Source organism: Scyliorhinus canicula, chromosome 22 (assembly GCF_902713615.1).
Source record: "Scyliorhinus canicula chromosome 22, sScyCan1.1, whole genome shotgun sequence".
In the NCBI taxonomy this organism is placed as follows: Eukaryota; Metazoa; Chordata; class Chondrichthyes; order Carcharhiniformes; family Scyliorhinidae; genus Scyliorhinus; species Scyliorhinus canicula.
In genome coordinates, this window is record NC_052167.1 from 17,627,437 (window position 1) to 17,643,517 (window position 16,081).

At 47.3% G+C, this 16,081-nt stretch overlaps 1 protein-coding gene across 12 annotated transcripts in view; it reads right to left on the reverse strand.

Moving 5' to 3' along the window:
* The window catches only part of rassf4a (Ras association domain family member 4a), a 299,412-nt gene that overhangs the window by 123,358 nt on the left and 159,973 nt on the right, over nucleotides 1–16,081 (reverse strand). For 8 of the 12 annotated variants that reach the window (XM_038782776.1, XM_038782774.1, XM_038782778.1 and 5 more), the window contains 2 exons: nucleotides 5,486–5,583; nucleotides 2,190–2,265 (listed from right to left, as the gene is read on the reverse strand). In XM_038782776.1, the coding sequence (XP_038638704.1) occupies nucleotides 2,190–2,265; nucleotides 5,486–5,544 (135 nt within the window). In that variant the 5' untranslated portion in view covers nucleotides 5,545–5,583. The remainder of the gene's footprint in view (nucleotides 1–2,189; nucleotides 2,266–5,485; nucleotides 5,584–16,081) is intronic. The other 4 variants (XM_038782775.1, XM_038782769.1, XM_038782772.1 and 1 more) reach the window with 1 other exon arrangement.

The following is a 16,081-nucleotide window of genomic DNA, read 5'->3' on the forward strand; positions in this document are numbered from 1 at the left end:
GGATCCGTGTTGACTTTTCTCGAACAAACATGTGAGAAGAACATCTCATCGTCATAGCTTGCTGGCATCAATGTCAGGTTGAAGCAACTAATAATAATAATAATCTTCATTAGTATCACAAATAGGCTTATATTAACACTGCAATGAATTTACTGTGAAAATTCCCTAGTCGCCACACTCTGGTGCCTGTTCGGGTACACAGAGGGAGAATTCAGAATGTCCAATTCACTGAACAAGCACGGGCGCGATTCTCCGCTTCCCACGCCAGGTGGGAGACTCCGGGGAGGGCCGCTCTGGCCCCCCCCGCGATTCTCCCACCCCCGCTCGGAAAATCGCCGCTCGCTATTTTTCCCGGCGACCGGTGATTCTCCGGCCTGAATGGGCCGAGCGGCCTGACGACCCCGACGGGTTCACGCCGGCGGCAACCACACCTGGTCACTGCCGGCGTGAACAGCGCGCGACAGGTAAGTGTGGGGCCTGTGGGGGGGCAGAGAGGGGATCGAGCACCACGGGCGTGCTCGGGAGGGGACTGGCCCGCAATCGGTGCCCATCGCTCGTCGGGCCGGCGTCTCTAAGAGACACACTCTTTCCCCTCCGCCGCCCCGCAATATCAAGCCGCCACGTCTTGCAGGGCAGCGGAGGGGAAGATGGCAACCGCGTATGCGCGGGTTGGAGACAGCCTACCTGCGCGGCTGACGTCACTTAGGCGCCGCCGCCGCATCATTCTCGGCGCGTCAAGCCACAGCGGCCGAGTTACACGAAACGGCGCTCCTAGCCCCCCCCGGGGGGGGGGAGAATAGGGGGCGAGGAGCGGCCTCCGACGCCGTTGTGAAACACTCCGGGATTCACATCGCCGTCGGCCGTTGCGGAGAATTCCGCCTCACGTCTTGTGGGACTTGTGGGATGAAACTGGAGCACCCTGAGGAAACCCACATAGACACGGGGAGAACGTGCCGACTGCGCACAGACAGTGACCAAAGCCGGGACCCTGGCGCTGTGAAGCAACCTGAGAGGGCACATTTTGGCAGAAATGTTTCTCCTATTCAAGATCAGAGAAGGACCACCTGCTCCGTGTTAACAATTACATTGCTGTGACACTAAAACTCCAATAAGCTTATGACTGGAAAAGGTGAAAATATAATTAAATGGTCCCGCAGGCTCAAGGTGCTGAACTCTTAATTCCACAAAGATGAGGGGCGGAATTCTCCGACCCCCCCGCAGGGCCGGGGAATCGCCCGGGGCCCACGTAAATCCCACCCCCGCCGTGGCCGGGATTCTCCGCCACCCGGGAATCGGCGGGAGCAGGAATCACGCCCCGCCGATTGGCGGGCCCACCGCGGCGATTCTCCGGCCCACAATGGGCCGATGTCCCGCTGCTGACAGGCCAATTCCCGCCGACGTGGTTTAAACCACCTCTGGTGCCGGCAGGATTGGCGGCGCGAGCCAATCGGACCCCGGTGGGTGCCCCCACGGTGGCCTGGCCCGCGATCGGGGCCCACCAATCGGCGGGCGGGCCAGTGCCATGGGGGCACTCTTTTTCTTCCGCCGCCGCCACGGCCTCCATCATGGCGGAGGCGGAAGAGACCCCCCCCTACTGGGCATGCGCCGGTGGTGATGTCAGCGGCCGCTGACGCACCGGCGCATTCGCGGACCGGCGAAGCCCTTTCGGCCAGCCCCGACGCCGGGCGGCGTAGCGCCAAAGGCCGTTGGCGCCGGTTTTGATGCTAGTCGGCGGAGCGGGAGCCACTCCGGCGGAGAATTCCACACCTTTGGGGAGGCCCGACGCCGGAGTGGTTAGCGCCAGTCCGCTACGCCGGGACCCCCCCCCGCCCCGCCGGGTAGGGGAGAATCCCGGCCCAGTATCGGGGACAATTCGGATAAATGCCGCTGCTATTTATATGGATACAAATGCAAGTTAGGCAGTTTCACTTCTCAAAACTGTCAAATGGCAGAAACTGTAATATGGAGAAGGAAAGAAACAGTTGAAGTTGTCGAGACACATGTGGAAACTATTTCCACAGATCTGAAACGGCAAATCGATACAAGCGAAGCACGTCAAGTGAGCAAACATTAGGCGATACTAGCGCACAGTGTGAATCAGTTATTGACTGGCCATGCCGTGAGGTTACATGAGGCAGCCCAAGCGGCTGAACTACTTTAGCTATCTGGAGTTCAGTTAAGTGCCTTACCTCTCGATGTCTTAACTGGAAGCTTTTCCCTTCTTGGTAGCAGTTGTAGGTTTTCAGAAGCATCAACAATTCAGACCTGAATGCAAACCATAATGATCAATTTATGAAATGTAAAGGGCAGGCTATTGTACAAGAATACAACAGGGTTGAAGTCACACTCTGGGGTGGGGTTGATATCCTGGCAGAATGTCATTAGCAGCTTGTGAAACAGACCACTTAACCCCAACCGCTGAGAGGAGGGGAGGGGAAGCATGCGCTCAGTTAACGTTGGGACACAATTGATCGGGGGGGGGTGGGGGGTGGGATTCGACACGGAGCCAGAACAGCATGCTGAGCCACAAGACACAGTGAATGCCAGACATAGAATGATGTGCTGCAAAGTAGGAAAGACGAACAGGCCATTTCCCTTGTCTGAAGGCTCTCATTTGGGCTTCCTGCAATCGGGTCCATCAAAGCCTAGCTTCGTCCAACAGATTTATTTTTCACAGGGTGAAAAGGGAAGACCTTGGCTCTTCTTTGTGGCCAGGAAATGCTCGGTTGTTAAGAACTTAGTCAAACAAAAAGTGGCAAAGCCCCATTGCACGTGGCCTCCGTCAATCCCCACCTTCCCCCACTCACGACATCTCTCCTGCAACACCACAGGATTTTTGGGTTTTCCCGGGGGTACGGAGGCCTCCTGCTTATTTTGCTCCAGCAACATACAACGCCTGCATATTAGGCGATGCATTAAGCGAAGCAGGTTCAGCTCAGGAATTGCCCAGAATAATATCGATGTGAAAGGATCACTCATGAAGTCTGACAAAAATCTTTCGAGTTTCCAAAGGGACACATTTTTTTTTTTTACAGGCTTTCTGCGAGAGAATTCTAGCAAGCGCCCTTTCCAAGCAAGATGCTGTTTGTACTAACGTTGATGGGAGTACTTTAGCTCAATTGTCTGGACAGCTGGTCCGTGACGCAGAGCGAGGCCAACAGCAGCGGGTTCAATCCCCGTACCGACTGAAGTTATCCATGTGGGCCCCGCCTTCGCAACCGTACCCCATTCCTGAGGAATGGTGATCCACAGGTTGAAACACCACCAGTCAGCCCCCCCCCCCCCCCCCCCCCCCCCAAAAAGGGGCAAGCGGCCTATGGTCATCTGGGGACGATGGCGATTTTACTTTTACGAGACGATGCATTTTTCATTCAGTCTAAAAGCTCAATGGTTGCAGTTACATCGACAATAATTTCAAGAATGGAAACTCCTCTGTCGGCAGTATTTGAGTTTAAAGTACGGTCAGTCACTACTTCTCCAGATTTTACACATGTACAACATTATATAGCCCTAAAATAAACATCGTCAATAGGGAAACTGGAAGTCAGACGACCGTTGATATCATTTCCCCTCAGATCGACCCTTCTGCAAAGATTTTCGTTCACCATCTTTATCAAGAAAAAGGATGTTTTTAGAAGTTAATATAATATTTAAAAAATGATGATTATTGGAGATATAGCAGGAAAGTTGTTCAGTTATAAAAGCTATATAAACAATAAAGAATTGATCATATATATATGTGACAGTAGCAACGGCACAGTGGGAAACTCATGGTGAAGGAAGAAGGAAGGTCAGAAAGGCTTCTGTCATCCGCCATTTGCAAATCTCAAGGATTAGGAGCAGAATTAAGCTATTCGGTCCATTGAGTTTGCACTGCCATTCTGTCATGGCTGATATGTTCCTCATCTGTTACCTACAATGGTCAAGATTGTAAGAAACTGCAGAGTGTGGTGAACTCAGCCCAACACATCACACAAGCTTGCCACCCTCCCACTGATTCTGTGCCTACCTCCCGCTGCCTCAGGAAGGCAGACAGCATTATCAGAGACCCCTCCCACCCAGACATTGCCTTCTTCCAGACCCTTCCATCAGGCAGAAGATATACAGAAACCTGAAGACTCGCACAGCCAGACAAAGGAACAGCTTCTTCCCCACAGCTACTAGACACCTCAATGATTCCCCCTCGGACTGACCTGTTTCCTGTAAGAACACTATTCACGATGCCCTATGCTGCTCTTGCTCATGTATTTGCTTTGTCTGGCCCCTTGTTCCACACTGTAACCAATCACTGTTTGTCGATGTACCATTGGTCAATGTATTCTGTCGATTATTCTTTCGTCTACTATGCACGTACTGTGTACGTTCCCTTGGCCAGAGAAAAATACTTATCACTGTACTTCAGTACATGTGACAATAAATATCAATACTACAGACCAAGAGCTGGATTGCAAAATCAGCCAGAGCATCTCCTCCCTGAAACACATGACCCAGGAGCGGGAGTCGGCAAGTTAGCCCCCCCGAGCCTAAACACCTTCAATGTGATCATGACTGATCCCATCCTGGCCTCAACCCCACCATTCTGCCCGTTCTCCATAACCCTTCAACCCATTACCAATTAAAAATCTGTCTAATTCCTCCTTAAATTTACTCACTGTCCCAGCATCCACCGCATTCTGGGGTAGCGAATTCCACAGATTCACAACCCTTTGTCGTTCTAGATTGCCCCACAAGAGGAAGCATCAGCTCCATGACTCACCACAAATATTATGCTTCAATTTACCAAGAAATATCATCTTGCACTTGATTTAACCAATGCTTTCAGCATCTCCCCTGGGATTCTGTTCCAAACATGTTCACAGGACCCCAGCAAGCTGGCGAGGTCAAAACTAAGACCCAAGTTGAGAAAGTTTACTGACATTGTTCAGTGTCAACACTCCCTTTTATTTTTGCTCAAATACCCATCACCTATTTTCTTCAATAATGTAATTGACGTTAACAAACTTTAACAACGTAACAGATAAAGACATTGAGAATTCACTCAATTAAATACTGTTTTTGTACGTTAGTTTGCAAAACTTTTGCTCCCTTCAAGTGCAGGCCATGTTCTCTGGTTTTGCTGTTCTGGACAGGTTAAAGAGCTTTTCCCCTTTCTAGATCATTTAGAAGGCTATAGTTTGCCTTTCAGAATGACCCAGGACCATTTCCTGTTTAATTCAATCCAGATTATTTCATTAGGCTACTTGATCGAAGTCCTCGCATCACCAAAGCAAATGGAAACAAAGAATCATCTACGCTATCTGTTGATTTGGGCATATCTACCCATGTCGATCCTGGTGGATCTAGTATTAGCAATGCTCAGAAAAAAAGCTCATGAATCAGATTCTTCCAGCTCAAGAAAGCAACGAATAGTTTTTGGTGGAATGTTGAAGATCAAAAACACAAGTCTGCATTTCAAAAAAGGGGAATTATGCATGCCGATACTTACTTGGAAATACATTTGCCTTCACTGATTTTCACAGAAGTCATGAGTTGATTTCCTTCCATATCTCTTTGTCTTGGACTCGCTCATAAAAATGAGTCTGTCTTGGAACAAAAGAAAACTCATCAGAACCGAGCAACTTATTTCCTGTTGACAACAATTTAATCTTCTACGGGCTGGTTCGCTAACTTAGTTAGATCACTAGAGTGTGATGCAGATTGATGCCAATGGCTGTTCCAGCTGTGATAGTTCATGAAGGCCATGCCCCCAACTCCTCACCTTGCCCCACAATTGCGGAGAGGTGCCCACGTATAACCAATCGTCTCTCTCCAATGGAGAGAGATGCCTATGGCCCATTCACGGCCTACAGCTAAGGACCTTACCCACAATTTAATCTTCTTCAGAAATGAAATTCATCTGGAAGCAAGCTGCTGCAAATTCTCTTATAGTTGCTCAATCTAATATCAAGAAGGGTGCTTGCACCAGCGGGAGGAAAAGCCAACCGAAGCAACAAGAGGCGAAAGGCAACATCAATCCAAGGTAGGCTTGAATAGAGACGGACACAATCCTACAGGATAATAAACCACTTCCTTTGCCAGCCAGCAGAGAAACCATGGATGAGTTTCGAACATGGCAGGTTTGATATATTACAGATTACCCAGTGCCTGCGTTAACTGGTCAAATTCTTTAAATGGTTAAATGCATTGGAAATTTTTCATTTACTCTTTTAAAACAAAATCACCATTTAATCATCTCTTTTTCAGTCACAGTCAATCAAGCTGGAACCAGTATGACCCAAATAAACAGGCAGGGGAGCTTCTTTTGTCCATGTTACTGTCATATAACTAAATATCAGTCGTTTATGTAAAACTGCCACCAAACAACGCTATTACACCTTGACTTGGTATCCATGCCCCAGTAAAAACAATCCAAACTGACTGACATGGAGAGGTATAAATAAGAGCAGCATGGTGGCACAGTGGTTAGCACTGTTGCCTCACACTTCCAGGGTCCTGGGTTTAATTCTGGCCTTGGGTGACTGTGCGGAGTTTGCACTTTCTCCCCTGAGTGTCCAAAAGGTTAGGTGGGGTTACAGGAATAGGGTGGATGTGTGCGCTTATGTGGAGTGCTCTTTCCAAGGGCAGGTGCAGACTAGAGGGCCGAATGGCCTCCTTCTGATCTTTAGTAGATTCTATATTCTAAGAGACCATTGGATGGGGTCAGATGAAGTAAAGTGAAAAGAGACTTGTTTGGGGGCAAGGGATCCATTCTTACGCTGTAAATGTAATACCCCAGTCCCACAAACAAAAAAGAGGCATTCTGTCAGAAGAATGTTCCGCCTTTCATCCAGCTGTGCGGGCATAATTCTACCTGCTGTGCTCAACTCACCCCAGAGAATCAGGCAGGTACCCTTTCTGTCTTTATCACCATCACCACAGGAATTGTGCAAATTCTCATGTCAACACTCCACCCTTAAGTACCAAGTACTCACTCGGTGGTAGCAGTCTTCCCTCGAGTTAGAAGGCTGCGAGTTAAAACCCCAATGTTTATGGTAATTAATGGACTAATTGCATTATTTTAAATACATTCGGACGATCTCACCAGTTTCACTTGAATGAACTCTTGACTTTTTTCATTCCGTTTGGTCTGCAAATTGGAGTTACCAATGGCAGTGCTCTTTACTCTGAGTCACAGGTTGCGCATTCAGACCCCATTTAGGACTGAGTGACTCACACTTAAACCACCCGCTGAAGTGGGGGAGGGGGGGGGGGGGGGATTCAGCAATAATACCCCTTAAAACTGAATTGTTAGTATGCCAATAGAGTAGTTTTACATAAGTTATTTTATTAAGGATTGAAATGAATTATAGGACTGAGTAATCATTATTACCCATTAAACATGTATTTTTAGGACATAGCGGTAATAAGCAATCAAATGGGATTTAGAATAGCGAACTTGACCAAAAAGACATTACTTCTGACATCTTGTCTTCGTGAAACAATTCAGGGTGCTGGTTCTGTTGTTCTGTTTCTCACAATCAGTCAATGCAAGCAGCTGTCAGGATGAGGATCAGTCATGCGCTTCTTGCGATTCTATTGGGTGAAGTTTAAACACTGCTTGCAATTCTACTGGATAAATTTAAAAGTAGCAGCTTCAGGGATTGGATCGTGTCCAACTGGGGTGGGCTATTGATTTTTGAACGTTGTATAATTACTGTGTTTGGGTCTTTGTTCGGAAGAACAGGTCTTGGCTGATATCCAGTCTGTTCTCTGTGTACATGTACCAAGCTTGATTAAATAAGCCATCTTGTCCAGCTTGTGATGTTTTGTTTCTCTCTGTACTGAGCTGAGCCACAGGGAATAACCCCACGTGGAAACTAACTCAATACACAGGTCTTGAAACCACTCCTACACCCCCACGCAGACAATCACCCCTAGCGGTGGATACCACACCAAAAGCACAACCAGTAAAGCTCATCATATTATAGGCTTCAACACCAAACGGTTTGTCCAGGTAGAACACAAGACACCTCAGGGAATGCATTAAGTTTTGTTTAAATACCACAGGGCAGCCCTTTCTGGAGGGTTAATGGTGGAGATCAAGCAAATGACATGCACGAATGAAATAGCCAGTTGCAAGAACGGCGGCGCGGTAGCACAGTGGTTAACAGCGCCAGGATCCCGGGTTCGATTCCCGGCTTGGATCACTGTCTGTGCGGAGTCTGCACCTTCTCCCAGTGTGTGTGTGGGTTTCCTCCGGGTGCTCCGGTTTCCTCCCACAAGTCCCGAAAGACGTGCTTGTTAGGTGAATTGGACATTCTGAATTCTCCCACCGTGTACCCGAACAGGCGCCGGAATGTGGCGACTAGGGGATTTTCACAGTAACTTCATTGCAGTGTTAATGTGAGCCGACTTGTGACAATAATTAAGATTATTATTACAGCAGTCTCTATCCATACCAGGGGCTTAAGTAAAGGAAAAGAAAAATAATTGTGAAAACAGCAATAGGAAACTAAAGTAAGTGAAATTATCCTGAAATGAGGAGAACGAAAACTGGAACGAGCAAAGAAAGTGACACTTAAAAAAGAGCAATCAGAACAAAAGCAAGTCAGCAATGGAAAAAGAATCAAAGAATTTTTGATTGCAAGGCTAACAGATTGCCTGATCAAGTACCTTGTTACTACTGTGTCATAGTCATAAAATCATATCTCCACTTCTCAGAGAACAATCATTAATTCCACCCAGATTACAGCTGATCAAAGGTGACACCCACGCTACACAATCCTTTGAATTATGAGGATAAATGAATGGAGGTTTCTCTTGGTGACCAAAGGTTGGGGATCTTAATCCTGGTTTCCGAAATGGGACGAACAGTTTATCAAGCGTACGGGTGGAATTCTCCGTTCCCGGGAAAAATCAGAGGGCCGTAGTGAACTCGGCCGAGTTTCACCATGGCCTCGGAGGCCGCTCATCGCCCCCTATTCTCCCCTCCCGGCGGGGTTAGGAGCGGCGCTCCGTAACTCTCGGCCGGGGGAGTCGCGGCAAGAATGACGCGGCCGGCGCGCATAATGACTTCAGCCGCGCATGCGTAGGTTGGCCGGCTCCAACCCGTGCATGCGCGGCTGACGTCATGACGTTGACGGCGCGAACCCGCGCATGCACGGTGGGCGACTTTCCCCTCAGCCGCCCCGCAAGACGTGGCGGCTTGATCTTGCGGGGCGGCGGAGGGGAAATAGTGCGTCCCGACGATCGGTGCTCTTTCCTTGCTAGGCCACCTACAAGCCCCAAACGGGCTTCTCACTCTCGTTTCACGACAGCAGCGACCAGGTGTGTTTGCCGCCGTCATGAATCGGCCGCGAACGGCAGGCCGCTCAGTGAGCGGCGATTCTTCCGAGCCCGGGGGGGGGGTGGATCGCGGGGTGCGTGAAATTTGTCGGGGGGCCCTCCCGCGATTCTCCCACCTGGCGTGGGGAGCGGAGAATCGCGCCCCACATGTTCAACAAGAATGTGTTACAAAAAACATTTCCATCCTTTTTTTCAAAAACAATTTCCACTAAAGGGGCAATTTAGCATGGACAATCCACCTATTCTGCACGTCTTTGGGCTGTGGGGGTGAAACCCCCGCAGACACGGGGAGAATGTGCAAACTCCACACGGACAGTGACCCGGGGCCGGGATCGATTGCTACAGACAATACTCCTCCTACCCAACATCATCAATAGGGCAGCTGTTGAACGGGCAAAAATAGTATGCAGCGAGTCTATAAGGAAGGATAGACAGTTGATAGGGCAAAGTTGCACTCAGTGGGATGGGTTAAAGTGTGTCTGTTTCAATGCAAGGAGTATCAGGAACAAGGGGGATAAACTTAGAGCATGGATCAGTACTTGGAACTACAATGTTTTGGCCATTACGGGGACATGGATTTCACAGGGGCAGGAATAGTTATTAGATGTTCCGGGGTTTAGATGTTTCAAGAAGAATAGGAAGGGAGGTAAAAGAGGAGGGAGAGTGGCGCTGTTAATTAGAGAGTGCATCACCGCCGCAGAAAAGGAGGTAGTCGAGGAGGGGTTGTCACTGAGTCAGTGTGGGTGGAAGTCAGAAACAAGAAAGGAGCAGTCACTTTATTGGGAGTTTTCTATAGACCCCCAATAGCAGCAGAGAGATGGAGGAACAGATTGGACAGCAGATCTTGAAAAGGTGCAGAAGTAACAGATTTGTTGTCATGGCGGACTTCAACTTCCCTAATATTGACCTACATCTGGCACAGGTCACAGAACCCCCGAAGAACTTACTCAAGAACGATCAGGCACTGTGCTGGGACACACATCAAGAAAAGGCCTTCACTTGTATCAAAGTGACGTTGCTCTTCGATGACATTCTGGGATACGACGACACATTCCTGCCCACCACCATAACAATGGATGCTTCATTCACAGACCTTGAAGGGTCCGACCCAAAAGCCAACTTAAGATGGAAGTCGCCAACCCACTGTACAATGCTTCCTATGGACTGTTGGACACAGAGAAACTTGTTTGTAAGTTGTCTCTGATTGGTCGAAATATTGCCATGGCAAATACACCAGGGTGCTGTTGTCCTACATACCTTTGTTTACTCAATTTCTGACGTTAGATGGGATTCGGTAATTGGGCAATATTTGCTGAACAACCCTAAGTGTGTTAACAATTACGGTAACAGTCAATTTAGGATTATCAGTCAGATTCACAATGTAGCTCTGATAAGCTGTTGGAAGTTAGATGTAGACATATGCAAGGACCTGTCCTCCGCAAACAAGAGGACTATGTCCAGACACTGTTCAAATTGTTGTTCCCTCTTTAAAATTTGGTATTCTTATATCTTTCCTGATGAGTGCACAACCAGAAGCTTTGACAGCATGTCTCTTTTACTAGCTACAGTGGTTAGGATCTGGAATGTAGTGCCAGGGTGTGGGGGAGGCTGGTTCAATTAAGGCTTAGAGAAGGGAATTAGATAGTTATTCACTAGCCAGATAAATACTGTGGCTACAAGAGCAGGTCAAAGGCTAGGAATCCTACGGCGAGTAACTCACCTCCTGACTTCCAAAAGACTGTTCACCATCTACAAGGCGCAAGTCAGGAGTCTGTTGGAATACTCCCCACTTGCCTGGATGAGTGCAGCTCCAACAACACTCAAGAAGCTCAACACCGTCCAGGACAAAGCAGCCTGCTTGATTGCTCCCTCTTCCACAAGCAATCAAACCCTCCATCACTGGCAGACAGTAGCAGCCTTGTGTACCATCTACAAGATGCACTGCAGCAACTCACCAAGGTTCCTTAGGCAGCACCTTCCAAACTCACAACTGCTACCTTCCAAACCCACAACCACTACCTCTAGAAGGACAGAGGCAGCAGATGCCTGGGAACCCCACCACCTCCAAGTCACCCACCACCCTGACCTGGAAATATATCACCGTCCCTTCACTGTCGCTGTGTAGCCATCTAAAATGGACACCAGTACACAAAATGGAGAACTGCAAAGACTGCAGGGAAAAACGGACAGTAAAGAGCAAACAGCTTGCAGAAGCTTGCAACATTCAGACATTTGCAAAAACCGGTTTCCCCACAGCTGCAGAGTCCAGGCAGCGATGTTAATGGAAAAACGATCTGCATACTAATGAGGTGATACCGGGACAGTCCCAGATACAATAGATACATTTAAGTATCTATCGATACTTTTCAATAGCTAGGCAGACAGGATGGCGCCAACGAAACCAGGACACTAAGCCCTAAGAACCGTCCCAGCCATCAAGGAACGACCCTAGGATAGGGGGGTTCGAATCATATCGATTGGGAAAGACCCAATCGATCCCCAGCAGGTGAGAGAGCCCGCCACAAGGGGCACGGACCTCTGGGGACCTATAAAAAGAAGGTCCCGCACATGGTTCGGCCTGTTTTGTCTCCGGCTCCTGCCTCCTGTCTCCGGCCTCCGACTCCAGCCTCCAGATCCTGTCTTTTACACCAGCCGTCGAGCAGCAGCCATCGATAAGTAAGTGCCAAAAGGACGATCGCTACCTTGACCCAGGCATTACTTATACCCGTGCCGACCAGTAGTATCAAGAAGCTGCAGACCAGAAAGGAACAAAGGCCTTGTTCCCTGACCTTGCTTGTACCTACTTAGATAAGTATTAGTCGTTTAATAGTAGAAGTAAGTTAGTCTTTTAGCGTGTGCATGAGTATTTATTACAATTGTTATAATAAACTCTAATTGTTTTGGACTTACTAATCGGTGTCTGACTTTATTGCTTTGAACTTGACCTTAGCACTTGTGACGGTGTCTCTTCCGGCACCTGGCGACTCCAGAGCATAGAAATAAGAAACAGAGCCAAACGAGTGTTAAGCACACTGCCTCTATTGGAGGAGTGTTAAACACACTAACTCAGAACAACCAACAGCTGGGTCAAAATCCTGGAACTCACTTTCCAACAGCACTGTGGATGTACCTACACTACAGGAACTGCAGCCGTTCATGCAAGCAGCTCACCACTCCCTTCCCAAGGGCAATTAGGGATGGGTCATAAATGCTGGCTCAGCCGGTGACACCCATATCCCGCAAATAATTTGTTTTTAAAACTAGGAATTAAGAATGTGGAGGATTCCGGGAGAAGGTTGGGGAATGGCACATTGTTGTCATCATTATCTGTTGTCAAGGGACCCACATTTCTCCAGATCACCCTCTTTTTTTTCTAATGTCATTGCAAAAATCTGTTAGGTGTTGATTTTGATATCCTTGCTAAGTTTATTTTCATAATTCCCTTTCTGTAACTCTCACTGTGCTGTCAACGCTTGTTCTTCCTTGTGTCCCAGTTGTCAGGGTCTGTGCCCATCTTTACATGACTGCATGGTTGTTCTTTTAGTTGTGCCTTATCTCGTTTGGCACCCATGGCTGTCTTTATTCAACTTTTTATTGCCCGATACTCAATAAAGAATCTGATTCTGTACTTCCGTCCTCCCAACAGGGTTTGGGTAACGCAGCAAAGCAAGCGTTCATTGTTCTGTCTAATCTTCTATGATCATTTTCAAGGCAGCAATAAAAGATCCTGTTTATTCATCGTCGGCTATGGATGTTTAACTCCAGTTTAACACTGCAAAAACATTGAGCTTCTCTCGTTGTTGCCTTCAATGCTCACTCATTCATGAAATATCACAAAGAACAACATTGTCCAGCATTAATAGCAGCAAAAGATACATTACATAATTGCTAATAATTATGTACTTTCACACAAAGGATGCACTGTTTGGACATGCCAATTTTGTCAGTTGCAGATGCCCTTGTGGCCTGCCCCTCTGTTGACCCTACCCACAACCAGGTAGGTATACCAAGATGCATGCACATTATTAAAGCCTTTCTTAGCAAGTGCATCTGATCATGGAACGCCACCTGTGGGCACTCTGTCACAACCCCCTTGCACACTGCAACTGCGGTATCCAACATCACTCCAAAAAGCTAACTGTCTCTCACTCGTTTTTTTTCAGCGTTTCCTGTGTTTATTTTGGAGTTCCAGCAGCCGCAGTATTTTGCTGTTGCAACACTTAAAAGGCCAGTCGGGCGCTCTCGGATACCTGTGAAGCATTTGAACCTGCTGTGCCTGCCTCCCTTGGGGTGTGGGCCCTACGCACATACTAACTAGCCCCAAAGCTATCGATGTTTACAGATCTGGATGGCCGGGCCATGAGTTATGGGCGCAGCGTACCTCCCCTCCAACATGGGCGGTTGGCTCGTCTGATGCTCTATTTCTATTCCAGACGTCCGTAAGGATTTGACATTGGGAAACAAATGGATGGCAATCATGGTCCCTTGGGGCAAACAAGACTTTTGAAGAATTGCCACAAAGGTTCATCAGGATGCAAGATTCAGTGGTAAAATCTGACTGAAAGATGCAATGCAACTATCCATTCCCGTTGAGTCAGCTACCAACATTGTTGATTTCCTAGGAATGCTGAATGGCTGTTTCACTTGTAGGTCCTTCTAGAAATGTGGTACTGCTTAGTAGAATGGTGGACAAGACAGGCTCATCCCACATGACTATTTAGATTAATTGTCCGCTTCTTTGAAGTGGGTGTCTCTTGTCATGTGAGAGTACCTTTAAGAAATGGGTGTTTAAGAAATGTACCTTTAAGAAATGGGTGTTTATCGGTGATGTCAGAGTGTGGGTGGAGCTGGGCTGTCTGTCAGCTTTTTACTTTCGTTTTAGGCGGTTTGCTGCAGGGTGTGTTTTAGTTTCGTTTTCAGAGCTGGATAATTGCAGTCACAGCCAGAAGGTGTATTAGAGTCTCTCGCTCTGTAATCTAAAGACTGTAAATCGATCCTTTGCTGATTTAAAACTAATAACTGCTCTCAGTAGTGAATTTAAACCTGGTCTTTGTATTTTAAAGGTTTTTTTTCAGTCTTATGGATGTTAAACGGACAATTTAAGGATTACTTAGTGTTGCATTCTTTGGGTGTTGTATTTGAATTAATGGTTGCTAAGATGTTCACTGTATGTTTTAAAAAGGTTACCATGAGTTCATAGAATAAACATTGGTTTGCTTTCTAAAATACTTTTCCATTTCTGCTGTAGCACACCTGTAGAGTGGGCCGTGTGCTCCCCATACCACAATCTATTAAAAGTTGTGGGTCAGGTGAACTCCATGATACACTTTGTGGTTCTCTAAACCCTGGCCCATAACACTTTTACACCACTGATTGCCAACCCTTGCGAGTTATGCTGTGGTACAATGTGGTTCCAGTAGGGTGGAATCCAAACCCCTTTTTTGTTTTTGCTGTATTTTTTTTAACCTCTCCCACGATTACTGGGGAATGGGAGGTGTCTACCCCACAGGTCCGATTCGCCTCGCTCGTCTTTTCCTGCCCATCGTTTTCACATGGTTTAACGTAATACTGATCCAATCAACACTGCCATATTGATCGAGGCTAAACACGTTAACAAATCAGTTGGGGGAAGAAAAACGTAACAATTGGCGACGTAATTATTTCGGAAACGGTATTCAAACCACTAAATACTGAACCTAATCGCCATCAGTGTGTGAATGTACTTGTGCTGCCTGCAGAAGTTTTGCATGAATTGAGTGTAGGCAGTGGGATTGGGCATCAATCCACAGCATGAAACGGTCAACGATTCAGAAATAATCTCTATGCTGTTGGTGGCCTTGACCACATCATTGGATCTCTTCTACTCTTCATTGGAAAACAAATGTCACTGGAGTTGAAGTAAACGTGCTTACTCCAGCTTAGAAACTGGCTCCATCCTGTTAATGGTTCAGGTCCCGGTGCATCAGCATTGATGCACCTCGTCACATCTTGCTGCTTAACGGGCAATGGCGCAAGAAAAATATCGAACGATCAAAGTTTTTCGCCACAAGCCAGGGAAATGAACTCAAGAAGATGTCTATGCCAAATGTGTGAATAAGTATAAGGAAACGTTCAGTGTAAGAAAACCTAAGAGGGATCATTTTGACCTCAGCGGATTGTAAAACAGCTGCCATCTGTTCAGTTGTCTACTTTACCTCTCGATGGTAACAATCGCTGAATCCATTCCGTCCTTTTTATACTAAAACCAGTGCCAACATTGATTCATTCATCCGGAGGTGCCCATGGAAATAAATGCCCGCATGATAATTGCAACCCAGCCAGTCGATAAGCTACACGCCATCACCCAAAACACGCAAGAGACGTCGGATTTGCTGTGCTCAACTCGCCCATGAGAATTGGGCAGGTATTTTTTTCTGTCTCAGAATCTTTGGAGTGGCTGGAGCACAGGAGGCCATTCGCCCATCACGTCCATGCCAGCTCTCTGCAAGAGCAACCTAGTCCTTGCCTTTTCCATGTAGCCCCGCAAATAGTTTATTTGCAGGTAATTACCCAAAGCTCTTTTTTTTCTTCGTAATATTAATCTTTATTGTCACAAGTAGGCTTACATTAACTCTGCAATGAAGTTACTGTGAAAAGCCCCTAGTCGCCACATTCCCGCGCCTGTTCAAGTACACAGAGGGAGAATTCAGAATGTCTAAATTATCTTACAGGAAATCTTTCAGGACTTGTGGGAGGAAACCGGAGCACCCGGAGCAAA